General features: G+C 29.1%; 2 protein-coding genes across 2 annotated transcripts; one reads left to right on the forward strand and one right to left on the reverse strand.

Moving 5' to 3' along the window:
- Positions 1 to 2,344: 2,344 nt before the first annotated feature.
- On the forward strand, positions 2,345 to 13,514 carry LOC107442424 (BTB/POZ domain-containing adapter for CUL3-mediated RhoA degradation protein 3). Its single transcript, XM_043047441.3, has 6 exons — positions 2,345 to 2,642; positions 4,584 to 4,800; positions 5,492 to 5,751; positions 8,087 to 8,139; positions 10,415 to 10,613; positions 12,389 to 13,514. The coding sequence occupies exons 2-6, from the start codon at positions 4,635 to 4,637 to the stop codon at positions 12,623 to 12,625; spliced, it is 915 nt and encodes a 304-aa protein (XP_042903375.1). The 5' UTR covers positions 2,345 to 2,642; positions 4,584 to 4,634; the 3' UTR covers positions 12,626 to 13,514.
- Positions 13,515 to 14,700: 1,186 nt separating this feature from the next.
- Positions 14,701 to 19,357, reverse strand: abo (de-etiolated protein 1 abo). The gene has a single exon (XM_016055996.5). It carries the CDS (start codon positions 18,930 to 18,932, stop codon positions 17,157 to 17,159), a length of 1,776 nt encoding a protein of 591 aa, XP_015911482.1. The 5' UTR covers positions 18,933 to 19,357; the 3' UTR covers positions 14,701 to 17,156.
- Positions 19,358 to 19,706: the final 349 nt, after the last annotated feature.

The raw sequence follows: 19,706 nt of genomic DNA on the forward strand, positions 1-19,706 counted from the left end.
TTACACTATTCTATCTCAAGCTTACTTTATCTATGCGACTCACAATGAGACCAGTGGTTGGAATTAAAGCACTAGAAGTAGTGAAACTACTGTAGTCGCTACTTTTTTCGTAATTCGTTGTGTAGTGTGCTATTTTTTTAAACATTGGTGTAGTAAGTAGTACGATACAAAAAAAATAAAACAGTAGTTTGTAGAGATTCCAGGCAATTACTTTTAAAGTTAATTTAGAAAAAAAACAGTTTTAACAGCAACTAATTTGACGGGAACAAATTTTCGCGGGTCCGTCAGTGGACTCGTTGAAAATGATTCTGTTGCTACAGTTGATTGTTAACAGAAATTACGTATTTAAAATAACGTGTAACTAATATTTAAACCAGCCATTGCGAAAAATAGATAACTGATCACTAAGGTCACACTTTTACATGCGAATGCACATTCGTGAAACATTGATGATTTCAAAGGAAAGGAACGTATTTTTAGTGTACTTAATTTCTTAGAGGAAATAAAAGAGCATTAAAAAATTACAAGTATTTGATAATTTCGCTTTTTTGAAATTAAATATTCGCCGTCGAAAAAGGCATTAAAAAATGAAGGTTATTCGAAAAAATTCGAAAAAAACATTTTTGACTCACAAACTGGCTTATGTAAACATGAGTAAAAATTTCTTAATTATTCCCTTACATTTAATGTAAGCCAATATTTTATTCAAAGCAATTTTGAGCATAAGAATAAATTAAGTTCTCCAGCAAAGTTCGTCTCTTTAAAGTAGTGAGAAGTAGTGTTACTACAGTTCCAAAATAGTTTCTAGTTAACTACATTTGTAAATTTAACTACTAATATTGTTTTGGAGATTTGAATTTTATATTTTAAATCACTGAATTCAACTTTAGCTCTCTGGTAAATGAATGGACATTTTACCAAAAACATGAGATCACTTTAAAAGCACTACAAAAAGAAAAGTAGTAAGCTGACAAGAGATCTTAAGAAACTAAAAAACTGGTAGTAAAATTTATTTACGAATATTTGAAGACTAACTGCTTTATCATTCCGAATTAATACTCTTCGAAGAGAGAGATCCGTCTCAGGGATTTCGATCGCAATGCTTGAACACGACATCTGAGGAAACGACCCATTATATGTCTTTCCCCTCTCCTCTGCTCTCTCTTCCTCTTCCCTGTTGTATAGAATGTACTACGATATTTTCCACTTTCTAGATATTTTCCACATTCAAAATATTTCTAAGTAAATGTCAAAAATATTTTTTTTTTAATTTCCACGACGCCTTCTTTTAGAACTATATTCAATATAGTTTTCAGTTGCATATAGTTTCCCAACTTAAACATTTTTTAATAAATTTGAAAATGAAGACAGAAACTAACGTACTGCCTTCTCCTATGATTCTCCACACCAGTGTTGCCATAAGTAAAGAATTCTGTTCTACTCAAACCTGTAGCCCATTTCGATCGGCGATTCTCTGACAGCAATAATTTTTTTTCTCGACTTGCAACGAGGTGAGTTTTTAAATGTTTTCTTAGAAAATTTTCCACAATTTTTTAAATTTTTTTGGAACGCAGATTCTTATTGAATCAATGCATGCATTGCAAACGCAGGCACACTTGATTTATATGAGCAAAAAATTCCTTCCGTAGTATCTAAACACTTGTGCATGTTAATGCAGTAGACAAGTGTAGTGAAGGGCTGGGATAACCTGGTCGGTAGGGAACTGGGCCCATGTCCGAGAGTTCGTGGGTTCGAACCCCGACGGTCGAAGACTCCCCGTGTAGTAAAAGGGTGACTGATGCACGTTAAATCTGTCGAGTCGCAAAGTACTGCATGTTCCCATAACAAATCAATCCTCTGGGGGTACTGAATTGGAGATTGATCGTTCTCTGATTCAGGTCAAAATTACATTCTGTGGTTGTATGAATGGGTCCATCCTATAAATGAGCGTGACGTATGGGTGTGGCAGAACTTGGATTCCTATCCATAGATGGCGCCACTGGAAAACAAGAACAATCGCACCTCTCTGCCGTAACAGGCATACGAAAACAACAACAAGTGTAGTGAAAATGGTTGCAGTAAGGCTATTTTCACAGCATGTGATTCATACACCTCCATTGAAGGAGAATGAGAACCCGCAGTAAATCCACTAATTAAATATTTCTCAACATGCTACCGTATTGGCAAATCGCAAGCGCATTTGTCTATATGTGCGAATCGGATGTAGTGGAAATGACGCTTCTTTCATTTACGTATGAACGATATGAATTGAATACAGTGAGAATGGTCCTCATGCTTACCACCCACCCGCTTTAATAAATGTTACTCAATACTTGTCTTCTATAAAATAATTTGTTTTTTCGATTAATCGTTTTCTGAAGAAGTAGTTCCGAAATAAATATGAAATAATGGAAATGGAGCTCCATTTTCTGTTTTCCATTATTAAAAGGGAAATCCCATATAATTATGGTCAATCTTTGTAGTGTACCAGTTTAAAAGTTAAACTGATGTAAAGAAAAACAGTGAGACATTTAATCCTTCATTGTTGTGTATAGTTCCACTTAATGATGTGAGCCTGACATCTTAATGAGAAACATCCATGCAAAATAGAACTAAATTTTACCTCAAAAATTCCAACTAAGGTAGATAATATAGATAAGTACTTATATATTAATGAATTATAATGTTTCTAATTGTATATTTTGGGAATAATGTATAAATATATTTTAGAAATTAGGTTCATTTTGAGAATATCGGCAGTATTTTATTATCGATTACCAAATTATGAGTTGAATGAATAATTCTTATTTTAAATGAAGCTAGTTTTAATTTTATTCATAAGCATGCAGAAATATCATCGATTAGAGTCCGATTCAAGAAGCTCCCCACATCATCAATCACAGCGATCAAAACCTACCAGGTCCGTATTAAAATAACAGGAAGTTATCTTTTATAAAGACAGTTTTAAAAATAAAAATAGCCATTGACACCTTTGTTTACATTTAAATTTTTTATATTTATTTTCAAAACTTTAAAGCAACTTATTTATATTTGGATATTAAATGGTCCATATGGTATTCAATTCAATATATAGTGGAATTTAAAGTTCAAATACATGTTTTAAATTATTGTTTGAAATCATGTTTAAATGTATCCAACTCATCTACATTTCACATTTGCTTGCCAATAACGTATTTTTCTACAGATTACTGAGTATTACTTTCTGGTGATCCAAAATATATTCTAGAACAGCAGACCACCTATGATTTCAAACATATATATATTAATATTTAGAACAGAAGTTTTCAACTTTTAAGTGTCCAAGAATTGCAATTGAAAGCACAGTATTATGATAAGCTGCAATGCATTCTAGATTCTTTGGAGGAGATTTTGACTTTTTATCATAATTGGTGTCATCTTAATCATGTTATGCATCATTGAATTTAATAAAAAATAGTTATTTTTACTAGTTATATTGCATCTTTAAAAAGTGTCCAGATTAAAGCAATTTAGTTTGAGAGCAAGTAATGCAAATATTTAAAATTTATATAAAATCAAATATTTATAAATTAAAGGACAAGAATAGTAATTCTCAGCAAATATCTAAAATAATGTAAATAGATATTGCCGTTTTTTCTATAGAAAAATTAATAAGCTACTTGTTCAGTATATATTTTGAAGATGTCTTTATTTAATTATCTCAACAAAAAAAAATTTTATTAATTTTTAACATCTTATTTCATCCACCTACAAATACATTATTTTTCACTGAAATACCTATACTTTTCTTGTCCAACATTTATCTTATTAACACTTATAGTATTGTTTCTATGTATTAAATTAACTTTTGATCTTTAATTGGGATTTTTATAATTGACAAAAAGTATAATTCTTAATATTCCCTCACTAATGGTGATTCAGAAGGTGTCAGATTGATGGCATAATTTGGGTAGAAACAGTACAAATGTTTAGTTAAAACCTTTCACTATCTCAAAATAGTCTATTTGTGAAGAAAGACCCAGAAACTCACCAAAATGCTCAGTGAGAGAATTGGGGCCTGTCTTTTAAAAAACAGGTGTTCACTTCTAGCTCTGTTGACATATGAGATAGAATAAAGAAAATCTGTTTGGAAACTTCTGCTATGATTTTTGATAAATTTAAAACTGTATCTATGCACTTCAGCATAGGTATAACAAGTTTCTTTCAGGGTGGGAGCTTTTTAAAAGAAATACCTTATTAAAAAAAATTTTTAAACAGTTTTAAGTTGCAGTCTAGTTTATAAGAAAAATAAATTTAATGAATTTCTAAAGAAATTTAAATTGTTTGCTTCTTTTAAGATTTTAAATAAGGAAGTATAGTGGTACTTAATTTTATAAATTTGATAGAAATGAAAGTTATTTGCAGTTGTAAAGCTAAAATTAAATTTTTTATTATTACATTTTGATTGATATGGGTCTGCAAAAAAAAAAAAAAAGACACTGCGGGTTTCCAATTGGAAACCAATGAAAAATGAGATATATAAAGTATCTATTATTTGAAATGACAAATTTAAGTATGAGCTATATAGTTGACATTTCTTATAGGGACCATCCTTAACAATAACAGTCACCCTGGTTCCAAAACGGAATCCTGTTATGTCTGGGGACCACAGAACTGTTATTAAAGGAGCTCCAAGTCAGTATGTGAAATTAAACGTTGGTGGATCTTTGCATTATACAACTATAGGAACATTAACCAAAAATGATAGCATGCTTAGAGCTATGTTTAGTGGTCGCATGGAAGTTTTAACTGATTCTGAAGGTATCTTTCATTATTATATTTTTCAAAAAACATGTTGAAATATGTTTTTATTAATAATTGTTTAGGTCTGGTACGAAATGATTTTATATGAAAACATAAGTCTTAGTATGTAATGTTTTTTTTTTTTTTTAATTAATAATGTGCTACTTTTATAACTGTTGTGAATTTGTAGGGGATATTTCCGTAACATGATTTGTTGCACCGACTAGAATCACCATGGTGCCAAATAGATTTTAAACTTGCAAATTTTAAAATATAAAAAAAAAACTTGTAGATCTTTGGTCGGGAGTGGCTATAAGTTGGTCCCTTTCTGTGATGTTTTTTTTTTTTTTTTTTTTAAGTTTCTTTCAGACCACTGCCCGAAAGTTGCCACAGATCATGGTATGGAAATTTCCCCAATTTGTATCCATTATTAGGCTAAACTTAGTCTTCTTTTTAGTTATATATCTATCTTAAGGCTAATTATTCCTTAATTTGAATAAAAATTTTCCTAAAGGGGGGGGAGGAGAGATAGAACATATAGATTACTTTGTAAATATATTTTCAATTTAAAAACAATGTTCAATATTCTTTATTAATTTAGCAATTATTATTGTCAAAGATTATTTTAATGTATCATTTAAAGTTGATTGTCTGTTATTTTTATTAAATTATCCATTACAATATTTTTGCTTTCTTTTTTCAAATTCAGGTTGGATATTAATTGATCGCTGTGGTAGACATTTTGGTACTATTCTCAATTTTTTACGTGACGGTTCTGTTCCCTTACCGGACTCAACTCGAGAAATAGCAGAACTCTTAGCTGAAGCGAAATATTATTTGATTCAAGAACTTTCTGAGTGTTGTGAATCTGCTTTAAGAAAAAGAGAAATGGATCTTGAACCTATTTGCAGAGTTCCACTTATTACTTCATCCAAAGAAGAGTTGATGCTCATTAATTCTTCAACTAAAGTAAACAATAAGCCCTTTCAAATATCTTGAAATAAAGATTCCAATTTGTTTAAACTACTATATGTATTTAATTTCTATTTATCTCTATCCATGGTTGACTTCAAATACTACTTTTGACATTACAAGTCTCAAAACCTGGTTAAAACAGTCAAAAGTCTAAAATGATTTTATAATGATAGATTTAATTATAATTTCTTCTGCTTATACTAATAAATTATTATTTTATCCATAATTAAAAGATTTTATTTTATTTAGGTTTATTTGTACTAAAGTACATATTTTTAATTATATTATTTATTTTTTTCTAAATCTTTCTAATTTAAAATTTTGTTATTTTAATACAGTTTAAATATAATTGAATTTAAGAAATTTTTTCGAAAAGTCTTCTCAATTTTCAAATTTCAAAATCTTTTCAATTGCTCATGTGAATTTATCTAATTTTAACTGGGAATAAATATCTATTTTTTAAATGTTTATATTTGATTCCTCTTCTGCACAAATTTATATAACAAATAAATGTGATCAAATTCAATATGATATGATCAAAAATGTCGTAATTGCTCTATTTTAATCTTGTTACAGTATTCCTGTTATAATCATGTGCTGAAAAAAGGAATGAGATGTTACTCGAAAATTTATTTTTATTATTATGCTCATTTATTTATTTTTAAAAATTATCAGTGTAAACAATTTTGTGCATATGTTTTCATTTATGATTCTAATATTTTCCCAATACAAATTTTAAATAACTTTTTATGTAACATTGCATTATTTATTAGAATATTGTTATGTTTAACGCTTGCTTAGGTTGAGATAAATGGCAAAAAAATATTTTATTCTTTATTTATTGTTAAATCATTATTACTAAAACATATCATTAATTTACAATTTTATCTGTACAGTGATACCTCGAGATACGAGTTTAATTCGTTCCATAACCTTGCTCGTATGTCAATTTGCTCGTATCTCAAAGCAATTTTCCCCATTGAAATGAATTGAAATGCCATTAATCTGTTCCAGCCCCAAAAATGCTACCCGCAATTGTTTTTGTTACGTGTTTTTGAATAAGAAAAATGTATTTATAAATGACAAATATTGTATAAAAACATAATAAAAGAAAATGTAAAGCAAAAAAAAAAAAAAAAAAAACTGGTTTTATAAAGTGTGCATACATATTTGTATTTTGATCACTTAAATGCAAGTTGTACACATCTTAAATGCTACTGTATGCTTAATTTTAGTCACTGCTTTTCTCTTCACCGGTCTTTGCTTTTTTAGCTGGATTAAAAAAAAACTGTCCAAGGAGGTTTGTTTCTTCCTCCTTCTCAGAATGCTGCAGAAATGAGTTAGGCGAGTGTTATGAAATAGTTCCGATGCACGACCAGATGCAACTTTTTCGGGATGTTTCCTTGCACGAACTGTGAAATTCTTGCCCACATTCCCAAGAACACTTTTATCTCACTTGTAGAGATAACCTCCTCCACCTCTGGCTCTTCCTCGAAACCAATTTCTTGCAGAACCCCCGAATGCTGCTGCGACGGTAACTCTTGTAATTCCTCTGTCGTCAGTTCCTGAGAGTACTCCTCGATGAGCTCGTTCACGTCTCTCTCACCCATCACCAGGTCCATGGATTTTCCCAGAGACCCAATATCCTCCTCCACTGGCACTTTGGGTTCGAATCCTTCGAAGCTATAGACTCAGGTCACAGCACAATTTTAGGCTACAGACTCACTCTGGCCACAGCTTCTTCCATGCAGAGGTCAAGGTCCTCGTTGCAACGCTCAGCCAGGCCTGATCAATAATTCTGAGGCATATCACGATGTTAAAGTTGTCCTCCCAGTACTCTCGAAGGGTGAGGTTTCTGTTTTCTGTCACCTCAAAGCAGCGCCGGAACAGGTGCTTAGTGTACAGCTTTTTAAAATTAGAAATCACCTGCTGATCCATGGGCTGCAGGATAGGAGTGGTGGTAGATAGAGAACCTTTATAAACTTGAACTCTTCGAGGATGTCATGTTCGAGGTTCGGCGGGTGAGCAGGAGCATTGTCGAGGATGAGAAGGACTTGCCTGGCCGTTCCTCGTATCTCAAATGTCACTCGTATCTCAAAACAAAACTTCGCTCGCTCGACAGCTCGTATCTCAAATAACTCGTATGTTAGGGCACTCGTATCTCGAGGTACCACTGTATTTGTATAAATCTAATTTGAAATTTTTACTTATTTTCATTGTACCATTGTTTTCATTTTTTTTAATTAAAAAATTTTACCTTAAATGTTTTCTTTTACCAACTATTAATATATATATATATAATTAACTTCTGTCATCATTTTTTTTTCAGCCTGTTGTGAAATTGCTGATTAATCGACATAATAATAAATATTCTTATACAAAGTAAGTTTTCCAAAATCATTTGCATTTGTGATGTATTTTTACTGATATGATTGAAAGCTCATAGTCAATATTCAGTAAAAATAAATTAAAGATTTGGAGAAGAAAAAAAAATTTCACTTTCTTATTATAGTATGAATATTATTATTCATACTAAACCAAACACAGTCCAATTAGGGTTTAAAACAGAAATTAACCAGTGTTTCGTTGATTTTGTATTGTTAAGGAATATTTTTTCCTGCTGTAATGACATGTTATGAATTTTCTACCATTAAGAAACATCTGTATAATTTAAAAATGGGCATAATAATACTATAGTACTTCATAATACTATCATGTTATTTGTAGTTGATAGTGCCTATGACTTATTTATTCTACATAAAGAAAGTTTTATGTAATGTTCTGTTTGAACTACTGATTTAAATGCTAACTGTATAATATACATATGCGTGTGTGACAGTACTTTAGCCAAGGTAAGCTGAGCCTAGAAAACCCCGAATTCTTCAGATTGGAGCTACTTAAAAATAAATAAAAAAACAAACTGTCTTTATACCCACCAAATAGATTTTTTCACATCTTATCATTTCCTGTCAATTTTCTTTGCAATTATTAAACCTACTTGCTCTTTCAAATTATTAATTTTTTGTTTTATAGATTTATGTGTGTATTTTTTTATACAAAATTACATGGAAAAATGCATATTTCAGTGATCAGTAAATTGTATTTCAGTAAATGAACTAAATACAAAAAAAATAAAAGCACATGATTTAAAAAAAAAAAAAAAAAAACATTTCTGTATTATGCATACACATTGCATAATTTATTTGAAGTATAAACCCTTCAGGGTTAGGAAAAATACATGAACTGATGTATACTGTGTGTATCCAAAATTTCAAAATTAATGTGTTTTTAGACAACGAATGCATTACAAATTTTTCTGTTTTGATCATTTTAAAAGTGTATCAAAATATCCCCCATTTTTTGTAGGATTTCTTTTATAGACAATACCTTTTTCATCTACGGTACCTTTTGCACTCAAATAAAAACATACATTTAAAATTAACATTTTGAATATTGAACCCATAATTTTGTAGAAAACCATAATTTAGAATAACAGTTGAAAGCCAAAACATCTAATATAATTGCTCGATAATTTACTAATCAGATCTGAAATGGAAAATGTTTTTTTAATTTTTGATTAGTTCAGTTCAAACTGGGAAATCGCTCTTAGGTTATGAAAAGCAGAAGAATTTTCTATTGTGCTTAAATATTGAATATGATGTTGATTTTCTCACAGATAGGAAATGAAGAGTACCGGTTTGGTATCCTTAAAGAAGTTTTATTTAAAAATTTTGTTTTACTCCCTTAAAGTATAAATCTCATTTTTCTTTCTAATAAAATTGCTAAAACAGAAAGTTATACTTTTTTGAAATTTTATTACTATGCAAGAGTTTAAAATTATTCTATATGTATGTTAATGTTTTTAATGGGCAGTACTTCCTTGACTTATCAGTAGTCATGTTCATTAATTTGCCCTATAGACATGTCACATGTTCTGTCTCATTAATTTGTCACATATCTGTTGTGTAAACACAAAATAGCTCAAACAGTTTAACCTCTTAACTGTCAAGTTATTTTAATGATTTGGCTACTTAAATTGCCATTTTTTTTATTGGAAAAATCAAATGTTTAATACAAAATAAAATATACTTAGTAGTTAAAAATGGATATTTTGAAACATGCAAGTTTATGCAGCCGCTGTATATTTGCTTGAGGCGGCTGCCACTCAGTAATTTAATTATTTTCAAAAAAAAATAATAATCTATGTAACATTTCAAAGAACTGGACTCTATTTTGCAACAAATAAAATGCTGTGCGCTTTAAATATAAACCTCTATCCTCTGAAACCTTCAATAAATTCTGCTATTGTTCTAAATTAACTTTTCCTCAGATAGATTCGGGTTTGACAAAGATAAGGCCGAAATAAGCTTCTCCCGATCTATATTTGGATACAACATATGTTTGGTAACAATACAAGGCACTAAAAAAATTACCCCAAGTATTATATTGGCGTGACATTTTGGAACACCAGTGCCGTGCCCAATATTATTCTGGGTGTGACAGTTGAAAAGTTAAAAGCAGTTTTTTTTTCCAAAAAAAACGCTCTTTATACAAATATTTTTGTATTTTAAAATCACATGCAAGTTTCTACATTATCTACATTAAAATTATACTTTTTTTCCCCCTCCCTGATATCTTTTTTATAAATTCTTTTCAGCACCTCTGATGATAATTTAATGAAGAATGTAGAATTGTTTGACAAGTTATCTTTGAGATTTAGTGGAAGAGTTTTATTCATTAAAGATGTCATTGGAAGTAATGAGATCTGTTGCTGGTCTTTTTATGGACATGGGAGAAAAGTTGCTGAAGTCTGTTGTACTTCAATTGTCTATGCTACAGACAAAAAACATACTAAGGTTTGTTATATCTTTCAATTATTTTCTCTGTAAGGTTTTTATTATTAATAGTATAAAGAGTTACAAAATTCTGAACTGGATTTTCTTTCTAGCGTATCAAAATGTATATGAAATTTATGTTACATAATTAAGTTTTTTTTTGTTTTTTTTTCATAGAAAATGAAATTAAATAAAAAGTCTTAAATGGAAATGAAAATTGCTCTTAGTATATGAAATAAGATAATGTGAAAGGATGAAAGATTCTTTTTTAATTATTTGTTCCATGATTAAATTTTCTTGATTTCTAACCTTGCACAAAAGTATTAATTATACAGTAGGGAGCCGATTATCCGGAACAATTGGGACCATCGCTATTCCGGATAACTGATTTTTCCGGTTTTCTGAATCGCTACAAAAAGCTGTTTTTTTATTGTTAAACCCAACTAAAAAAAAATAATTGGGGGATAATCTTAAAAAGAAGAAAAAACGATGAAGTAATACACTAATGATTATTTCCAAAATGATGGTAAGGTGAACATCTTTCAAAAAAGAAAGAAAAATCCTAAAATCTTATGAGGAAAAAAAATTTTTGTTTAAAAAATGGCGGGAAAATTTATCAAATTTCGTTTCTGTCTAACGGGTTCTGTACTGTATTTACGAATTCCAAGAATTCTTTCCGAAGTTAAATTTTGTTTTGTATAAGTGTTACATAGCTACCAACCTTAGGGATCAAAAATTCGGAACATTTTATTAAACGCACCAATTACGAGAGTAAGACAAAAATTTAACCTTTAAATAATAACATTAATAGACATATATTTAAATACCTTATGTAAATTAGTAAAAAAAAATTTTTAAATACTGTCTTTAGTAGGAAATTTATCATATTAATATTTTCTAATTAGGAATACTAGTATAATAGTTCAACCATTGCCTATTAATTTATAATTATTCTTCTCCAAATTATAAAACGCAGGTAAATATTAAACTACATCATAAACAAATATTTCTGATGCAAATGTTTAAATACTACAATACATAAACTTAGGCAAACAACGTTAAAGAGCACAAAAATATTTATAAAATACAGACAGCTGTTTCGGATGCTCAAAGGGCAACCTTCATCAGTGCAACAGAAATCCTTTCTGTTGCACTGAGATGTTGCTTGCCTTAGTTTTGTATTTTAGCACAAAGGTCGCCCACTTGTTTATTTACTACAATACATTTTTTAAAAAATAATAATAGTGGTTTAAGATTCAATTTAGTGAATTGCTCAGCAACAGCTATTGGAATAGTATTTTCCAATAAAAAGCTACTAAAAATTACTTTTGCACAATGATCACAGGAAGCGCAATTGCGGCGATCAGAACAAGGGATTGGTTTAAAAGCAAAAATACTGCAATTTTACGAAAATTCGGATTTTTTATAAAAATATCAGATTTGATTTAAAAATTAGGAACAAATCAGAAAAATTCTGGTCTGTTGGCAGCTATGGTGTTATGTATGTTATAAAATATAATGTCTTAATTGGAAATGAAAGTTACTCTTAAGACATAAATTGTGAAAGGGCCAATGTTTTTTTTTTTAGTTATTGATCCTTTGAACCAATTAATAAATTATCTTGATTTCTATCCTTGCTCATAAGTATTGATTATATTACAAGTTCTAAGATCTCCATCATGCTATCATATATTACTTAATTCTTGTAATTACTTCTATTAATAATTCTATCATATATTACTACACATCGTTAACGAGTTCCTTTGTTGGAATTATAAATTTTTCATAATTTGCAGGTTGAATTTCCGGAGGCAAGAATATATGAAGAAACCCTGAACATACTTCTTTATGAAAACAGAACTGGTCCAGATATGGATTTAATGCAAGCAACGAGTACACGGGGAGCGGTTTCAATGGGAACAACATATACTAGTGATGATGAAGATGATAGGCGTACTCCAGGTACTTCCTCCAGAGAGAACAGGGACAATTGTCATCTGAATCGGATACGCAACACGAAGCAAACAAGCTGACATTCATAATGTCTTTTTGTTTATTGAATTATTTTCTTTATAATCTATACCCAATTAAGAGAATTATAATTTTTTTTCCAAATATTAAATTTTATGTTTATTTGTGTACTCTTGATATTTTCTTTTTTTTTATTATTATTATTTTTTATTATTATTGTTTTTTATTATTATTATTCATTTGCTATTTGATAATTATTTTGAATTTTCAATTATAAGACTTCTAATAAATGCTGTTAAATAAATAAATAAGCAAAATAATTTAAATATAACACAGAAACTTTGCACTGAAAGTGATTTACACAACCTAGCCGAGTTGATTAGCATGAACTATTTCTGAAGATGTGAAAATAGTATGCTGGTTTTTTGAGCAGGGATTTGACTGCGTGAATTGAAAATTCATCTGCATTGTTTGGATTCACAATTTGTCCACTGTTAATATACTTCTATCGATAGTGTTTAATTAGAAGTAAACATTTATTCAAGAATTTTGGTGGTGTTTGGATGAAGTGTTTTGAACTAGACATGATACCAATATACATGAAACTATAGTGTTTTCAAGTCATTATTTTGTTCAGTCTTAAAGAAAGAATGTTTGTTTGAATGTGCATGTTCAATGCTCGTGAACTGAAATAATCGTGTCTGTTGAATCATGAATTTCTTTTATTGTATGCCAAAGTACTGTAAACATATTAGAACAGCATTTTCTATTATTGATGCTAAAGTATGATTGCTATGCAAGAAAATGTGAGCATAAAGTCATACTTAGTCTTATACAATATTATTATTCTGCTTTAGTAAAAATATTATCTGAAAAAAGTTTGTGCATAAAAATAGTGAATTGTGTACTTTGTAAAATGCTTTTACTATTTAATAAATGTAATTTGCTTTATGTTGCCTCTTTTTACAAAGTTGTAAGAGTTAACATGCCACTTTTAAATTGTAAAGTTATCAGTTATATAATCTTAGAATTAAAAAAAATACCTTGCTACTGACTTATTGCTGCTGATTCCTAAAAGAAAAAACATTTTAAAAATTTAAAGCGCTTTTAATAACTTAATTTTTATGATAGTATTCTTTGTAACTATGTGTGTTATTTAAGCAAAATAAGCATTGCCCACATGCCCACTAAATTTTTAAGAGAGCAATATTTAAAAATTTCTAATTCATTGCAATAAAAAAAATATTATCTTTCCAATGTTTTTAAAAGTATTATCCTTTACTATTTATTTTATTTGGCTAAGTTAAAGAAATATTTAAGAAAATTACTTATATTTATTTATTTGAAAATTACTTATACTTATTTAAGTCAACGGAGATGCTTAAAAATGTAAGCTTTAAGTAGAATCCGCAAATTCTTTACTGACATATACTCAAAAAGTAGAAAACACTCCTTTTAATTATTCTTTGGACTTTCATTGAAAAATAGATATAGCTTTTTCAGGAAACAAAAAAGATCATAAATTTGTGTGTTTAATATTTTTTTAAACTAATACGTTCGGTAAAGATCAATTTCTCTTAAGCATTATAATAACTGGGAATAGTTCTTATGCCAAGTTTCTGATTTGGATTTCTTTAAATAAAAAATAAAAAAAATAATTGAAAAAACTGCAAGTGGGTGTTTCTAAATTACAATTGCATTTGGTTGCAGTAACATTTTTTATTGTTAATACACCAGCATATAACTCATATTTTAAATTTTAAAAAAAATTAACTAACCGTAAGGGAAAAATTCTCTTATTCTGGGTGTTCCTCTTTTATGTCTGCCTTAATTGTTATAGCCTTAATTTTTTTTTTTTTTTAGGAAAAATTATTTTAAGCGTGTTTACTATGACAAAAGCAATTTTTTAGAGTGATGAGAACTTCTTGATTGTGAATTATTACTAATAGTTTAATTTTTGTATAAATATAATAGAGTTTAATTTTTATACAAATATAATTGAAGAGCTTGGTAGACAATATTTCTAAGTGAGATTTTTTGGACTAATCTATTACTTAAACTAAAATAATAAAAATATTACAATGTTTAATATTGTGGAAATGATAAAATAGAATAAATAGCAAACAAAACTAAAGGATTTACTTTCAAAAGATACAACTTTATTGTATCACAATAAATAAAAATACATATTAATTCGAACTGTTAAACCTCATTACAACAATAGTCATCGAAGCAAAGTTCTGTGGGTGGCTCTCCACCTTGAGATTGTATTAGAAACAAGATGATAACCATTCTCGAGTTGTTGGAGAAAAAAAACAGGAGTTAAACCAGGAAAGAAGTACAAAAAATATTGATATATAGACCATCACTTGATTATTAAAATTTATAAAATATGATTAAGTAAGAAAACAAAATTATCTCTACAAATGGAGAGAATGTACTTGAGTTAAAATAAAAATTACAGGTTATTGTTGCAGCAATACATAAATGATGCATTCTACTTCTTTGACATCAAAGGATGATCAATTGTATCCAGTAAAATTTTATATTTAACAACAAAAGAAAAGTGATGTTTTATAATAAAATATTTCTTTTTCTAGCAGAAAAAAGAAGACCATTAGTAAAAAGTATAAATTGACAATCTGATCAGACAGCAGAATTAAGGGAAATAATTTTCTTCGTATCTTAAAATACATTTTAAAGTATGTTTTTAAAATGAATACTTTGATTTTAAATATCCTAAATGTTATAGTTTCAAAAAAAGAAAATTTTTTTCAAATGCAAATAAAGCTAATTTTAGTGAAATCATATGTTCATTAATTCTATTAAATATTACACATATTTTGATAATAATCCAACAATTTATTGCCTCGATAATATTATTTTGAATCAGTATTACAAGTTACCATAATTAGAATAACATTTAGTTACAATAATAATAATTTATATCAATAACATACCCTTAAAAATAATTTTAAAATAGAGGGAAAAAAACATTGAATGTTTATAGAATGCATGACATAAACTTCTTATAAATTATGAAATTATATTAAGTTAAAAACTGATTTAAGAATGCTAGGTTCTTTTTCTATTTGTTTAGCAAATCAGAGGTAAAGGCAAAATTATAAATAATATTGTTAAGTATGAACATTAGATTCCTATAAGAGAATCATAAATTCATACCAAGCTATTACAAAAACTGGTGTTAAGTCTAAAATTTTGTAAAAAACATTTTGCACGCAAACACATGATAAACTGCAGTAATTTTTAAAATGTTAACAAAATCAGATGTGATTTTGTATAAGTACATAAAAAGTTAATGAATAAAAAATACATAGTTTCAAAAGAAATTGGTAAATACTAAACAAAAAATTTTAAATACACTTTGAAAAAATTTAAAGTTCAAAGTAATATAATTTTTATCAAATAACGTAGCAAGAATAATAATTAAAACACAAACAATTGAATATTACTTCAATAATCAAAATTTACCTTTGTTAAAAATTCCTTAGTATTTAATATTTTTGCAAAACAGTGTAAAGGAGAAACTAGGATAGAACTTAAGCTAAAATATTAAAGATAAGAAAGGATATATTATTAGAGTTGGAGGTTGGTTAGCGCGTAATAAAAACACTTATCAAAAAAAGAAAATAATAATGTTGAAAATGCATTAGCTCAAGAACATTGGAAAATTTCTGTCAATGCATTTTCTTTTAAAAAAGGAAATTGATACATCTAGACCGTTTTTTTATTAAATTAGCTATTTCTGTAATTTTTTTTATTCTTAAAAACATTAAATTTATAAACTCCAAAAAAATTATTCTAAAAAACTTGTTTTGAGGAAATTTTTAAAAAAATAACTAAAAAGGTGACTTTTTTTCCAACAATTTCATTACTAATACTAGTACTTTTTTTTCTAAAAATATGTAACAAAAATCCGAAGCAAACGTACTGAATTTTAAAAGTAACTAAATGCAAGTTAAAATTCATAAGTTTTACAATGGATACTTATAAAGAATGTATAAATATTGCCGTCTATGGTTGTGACATTCTTGTAGGAGTATGACATTACAGGAAGACTTCAACAAATACTTTATATATGTTACTGTGAATGACTGAAATTGGTGGTTGTTGACCTACACCGGTGAATGTTGACAATCACATAGTCGCTTTGGTAAATGTCCGAAATATATACTAGGTTTAGTTAAGTGCCACTGGCCAGTATGCATTTAACCGATACTCCTAACACTGATGTTTCTCCTAATCTATCCTCACTATTAAAATATTGAATAAATATAATAATATCAATGAATAAATTATAACATTGGATATAAGAAAAATTTTGGACATTCACCAAAGCGACTATGCGATTGTGGACATTCTCTTGATTTCGGCCATTCACCTTAACATAGATAATAAAATGGTCGTAACAATGCAAAATAAAGGTAATTAATCTGAAAACAGAAACACTATGGTTTTTCTCTCAAAAAGATGCCAGCATCATTGAAATCTTTTGAACAATCCAAGAACCTATCTCGATATTTCAAGAAAATGGCTAAATTTTCATAATTTAAGGAAGACTTGCACCTTATATCAAGTATTAACATGTCTAACGTGAAAATTTACAACATAATCAGAATTTGTTCGCTGAACACTTATAGCGAAAGGGTCATAGGGATGAAAAGTAAAAGCTACTAGTCTGCGTGCAGAAACAGGATGGTTTTTTCCATGGACGCCAGCGTATATTTTATAACGGAGCAGTCCCGAGTCTCTCGCATAAAAACGTATCGGCTGATCGCCACTTGCCTTTGGTCTTTCCATAACAGAGACCCATTTATCATCATAACTAAACAAAGATAAGTCCAAATATGGACTTACACTGTATGACTGAGAACTAATAGGTAGTTGAGCAAGAAGTCTTTTAACGGCTTCAGTTTGCCCTCCATATTTGGCATTGATAATGGTCTGTAAAAATCTATGCTGCAATATTCTAGCATAAATAGTATTAGATGGAGAACAAGATAATAATGTAGGAGCATGCAACGCTGCATTTCGGAAAAAGTCACAAAAATTTTCAAATATAGACAAGAGTTGATCTGATGTATTTTCATAAACAGCTAACACCTCGGTTGTTATCATGTTGTAAACAACAAAAAAAGATGGTTGAGAGTTTGGATCCATTAACCGTAGTGTAGTAACATCTTCACTCGCATATTTAATTAATAAGTGATTTTTATCTAAAAGTTGCATTTTCCACATTCTCAAAAGTAAAAAATGTTGAAAATTGTGATAAAAATGAAGCAACGGTTTAGAAGTTTTAGTAGTTTGAGAGAGATGAACAGCTCTTCTATATAAAAAGACTAACACTCTATGTTTCAAGGCATTGATAGTCGTCTCTCGATACGGTCGACACAAAGTAGGGGGAGTTTGAGTGTACCTCATGTTTGACATGTAAAACTCATCATCATCATAGCAGAACCTACCAATAGTTCTAACATTGATAAAATAACCTTCCTTTGTTACTTGAAAAACATGAATAGTTTGGTGTTGAACTGATAACACACACAGAAAATCTTGATACAAATAAACACCTTGGTTATGTGATAAATATATTTTATCCGTTTTGAAAGCACGTTTGTCTCTCAGAATTCCATTTTTCATGTCAATTAAATGCAAAGTGTAGTTTTCGACATATGATCTTGGATTGGGTGTAACTGACTCATTGTTTTGATAAATTTCAAAGAACGGTGGAGTTGAATCATCATTTATATAAGCAGCAGAGCCTACAATTATGTAGTTCCCATCATCCGTAAATAAACTACATTCCCGATTTAATTGCTCATCATTCAAAGCTACGTTCACAATGTGTTTTAATTGAAAAAACTGCTCAAAAATTTTAGTACGCACAGTTCGATATAGCGGATCGTTAATGTTCGTTAGTTCTCCAGAAAAGTTTGTAAGTAGACTTTCACCAGCTGAGCATCCTTTGTATTTATAGATTTCTATGGATGTTTGATCAGACGAAAAAGCAACAAAATGCTGCCCATCGGGAGAAAATTTTCTGAGGAAGCAAGGCGGCTTTTCGATGTCAACAACGGTAAAGTTAGGAACTAGGTTCTGATGTAAATATCGAACAGCGTAATGAGGACTAACATTTGGTCTTACAAATGTGGTTTCTCGTTTGATTAGACGCGATACAATGTTTTGATTAGGAAGTTTACGATGAAAAATCTTTTCTAGGCTACAATGCTTTTGATGAGCTTCATAACGAGCGCAATGGATAGGACCATAGTCGTATTTTAAAATATTGTCTTCAACAGATTTACAACGATTCAGTATAATGGGAATTTCAGTAGCTTTTTCGTCCATGATTGTCTATTAAAATCTGATTAAAACTTTTGCCATTTGATATTATTTAACAATTAAATTTCATTGATTATCTCTTCTTATCAAATATTTCGTATCAAGTTTTCATCCTCGTAATATTTTTTAAGGAAATTGTTTCCTGTCATGAAAGTTTTATGTCAATTTCAAATAGGAGGTAAACAAGTTTACATAGAATTTTGATAAATTATAGTTAATTTATTGTATAATACATACATAAACAGTGCACATGACGGCTTATATTTGTTTGTTTATTTATTGATATGAAGGTTGACATAGTGCAGATGTTGACAACGGTTCAGTTGTACTCGCTTTCTCAATTTTAATTCGTTATTGTGCGAATAAATTGAATTGTACATATTACTAAACCTGAACACAAGTAACGTTTCAACTTTTTCAGTGGATTCCGTTGAAACAGTAGAGTTTCTCAAAATAAAATAAAAATCAACTCATTTTCGATTACGATTGCTTTTATGGATAATTGACCATGTAAAGCTGGGCCCAGATGGCGCTACGGGTTAAACATTTTCGTACAAGTTCAGTGTTACTACTTCCGATTGATTTTTACGCCTAAGCTTAGAAAAGAGGGCCATTTATTATTATTAAACTTGTAATGTTTACAATTACTCGTACCTTCAATTCATCTTTCAACAAATGAATTCGGTCACAAGTATGCTACCCAAAAAACAATACCCGGCGATATTTTACACGATTATAGCCAAATGAAGGTTGAAAGATAACACTCAAAACATAGCAAAC

The sequence above is a fragment of the Parasteatoda tepidariorum genome, chromosome 2 (assembly GCF_982258835.1).
Source record: "Parasteatoda tepidariorum strain Cologne lab strain chromosome 2, Ptep-v5.0, whole genome shotgun sequence".
NCBI lineage: Eukaryota > Metazoa > Arthropoda > Arachnida > Araneae > Theridiidae > Parasteatoda > Parasteatoda tepidariorum.

Bases quoted from the DNA above. Each gene is read 5' to 3' on its own strand.
- LOC107442424 (XM_043047441.3), top strand. From the start codon at position 4,635: ATGTCTGGGGACCACAGAACTGTTATTAAAGGAGCTCCAAGTCAGTAT. The intron at 4,801-5,491 runs GTATCTTTCATT...TTTCAAATTCAG, and splicing joins AGTTTTAACTGATTCTGAAG to GTTGGATATTAATTGATCGC. The intron at 5,752-8,086 runs GTAAACAATAAG...TTTTTTTTTCAG, and splicing joins TCATTAATTCTTCAACTAAA to CCTGTTGTGAAATTGCTGAT.
- abo (XM_016055996.5), bottom strand. From the start codon at position 18,932: ATGGACGAAAAAGCTACTGAAATTCCCATTATACTGAATCGTTGTAAA.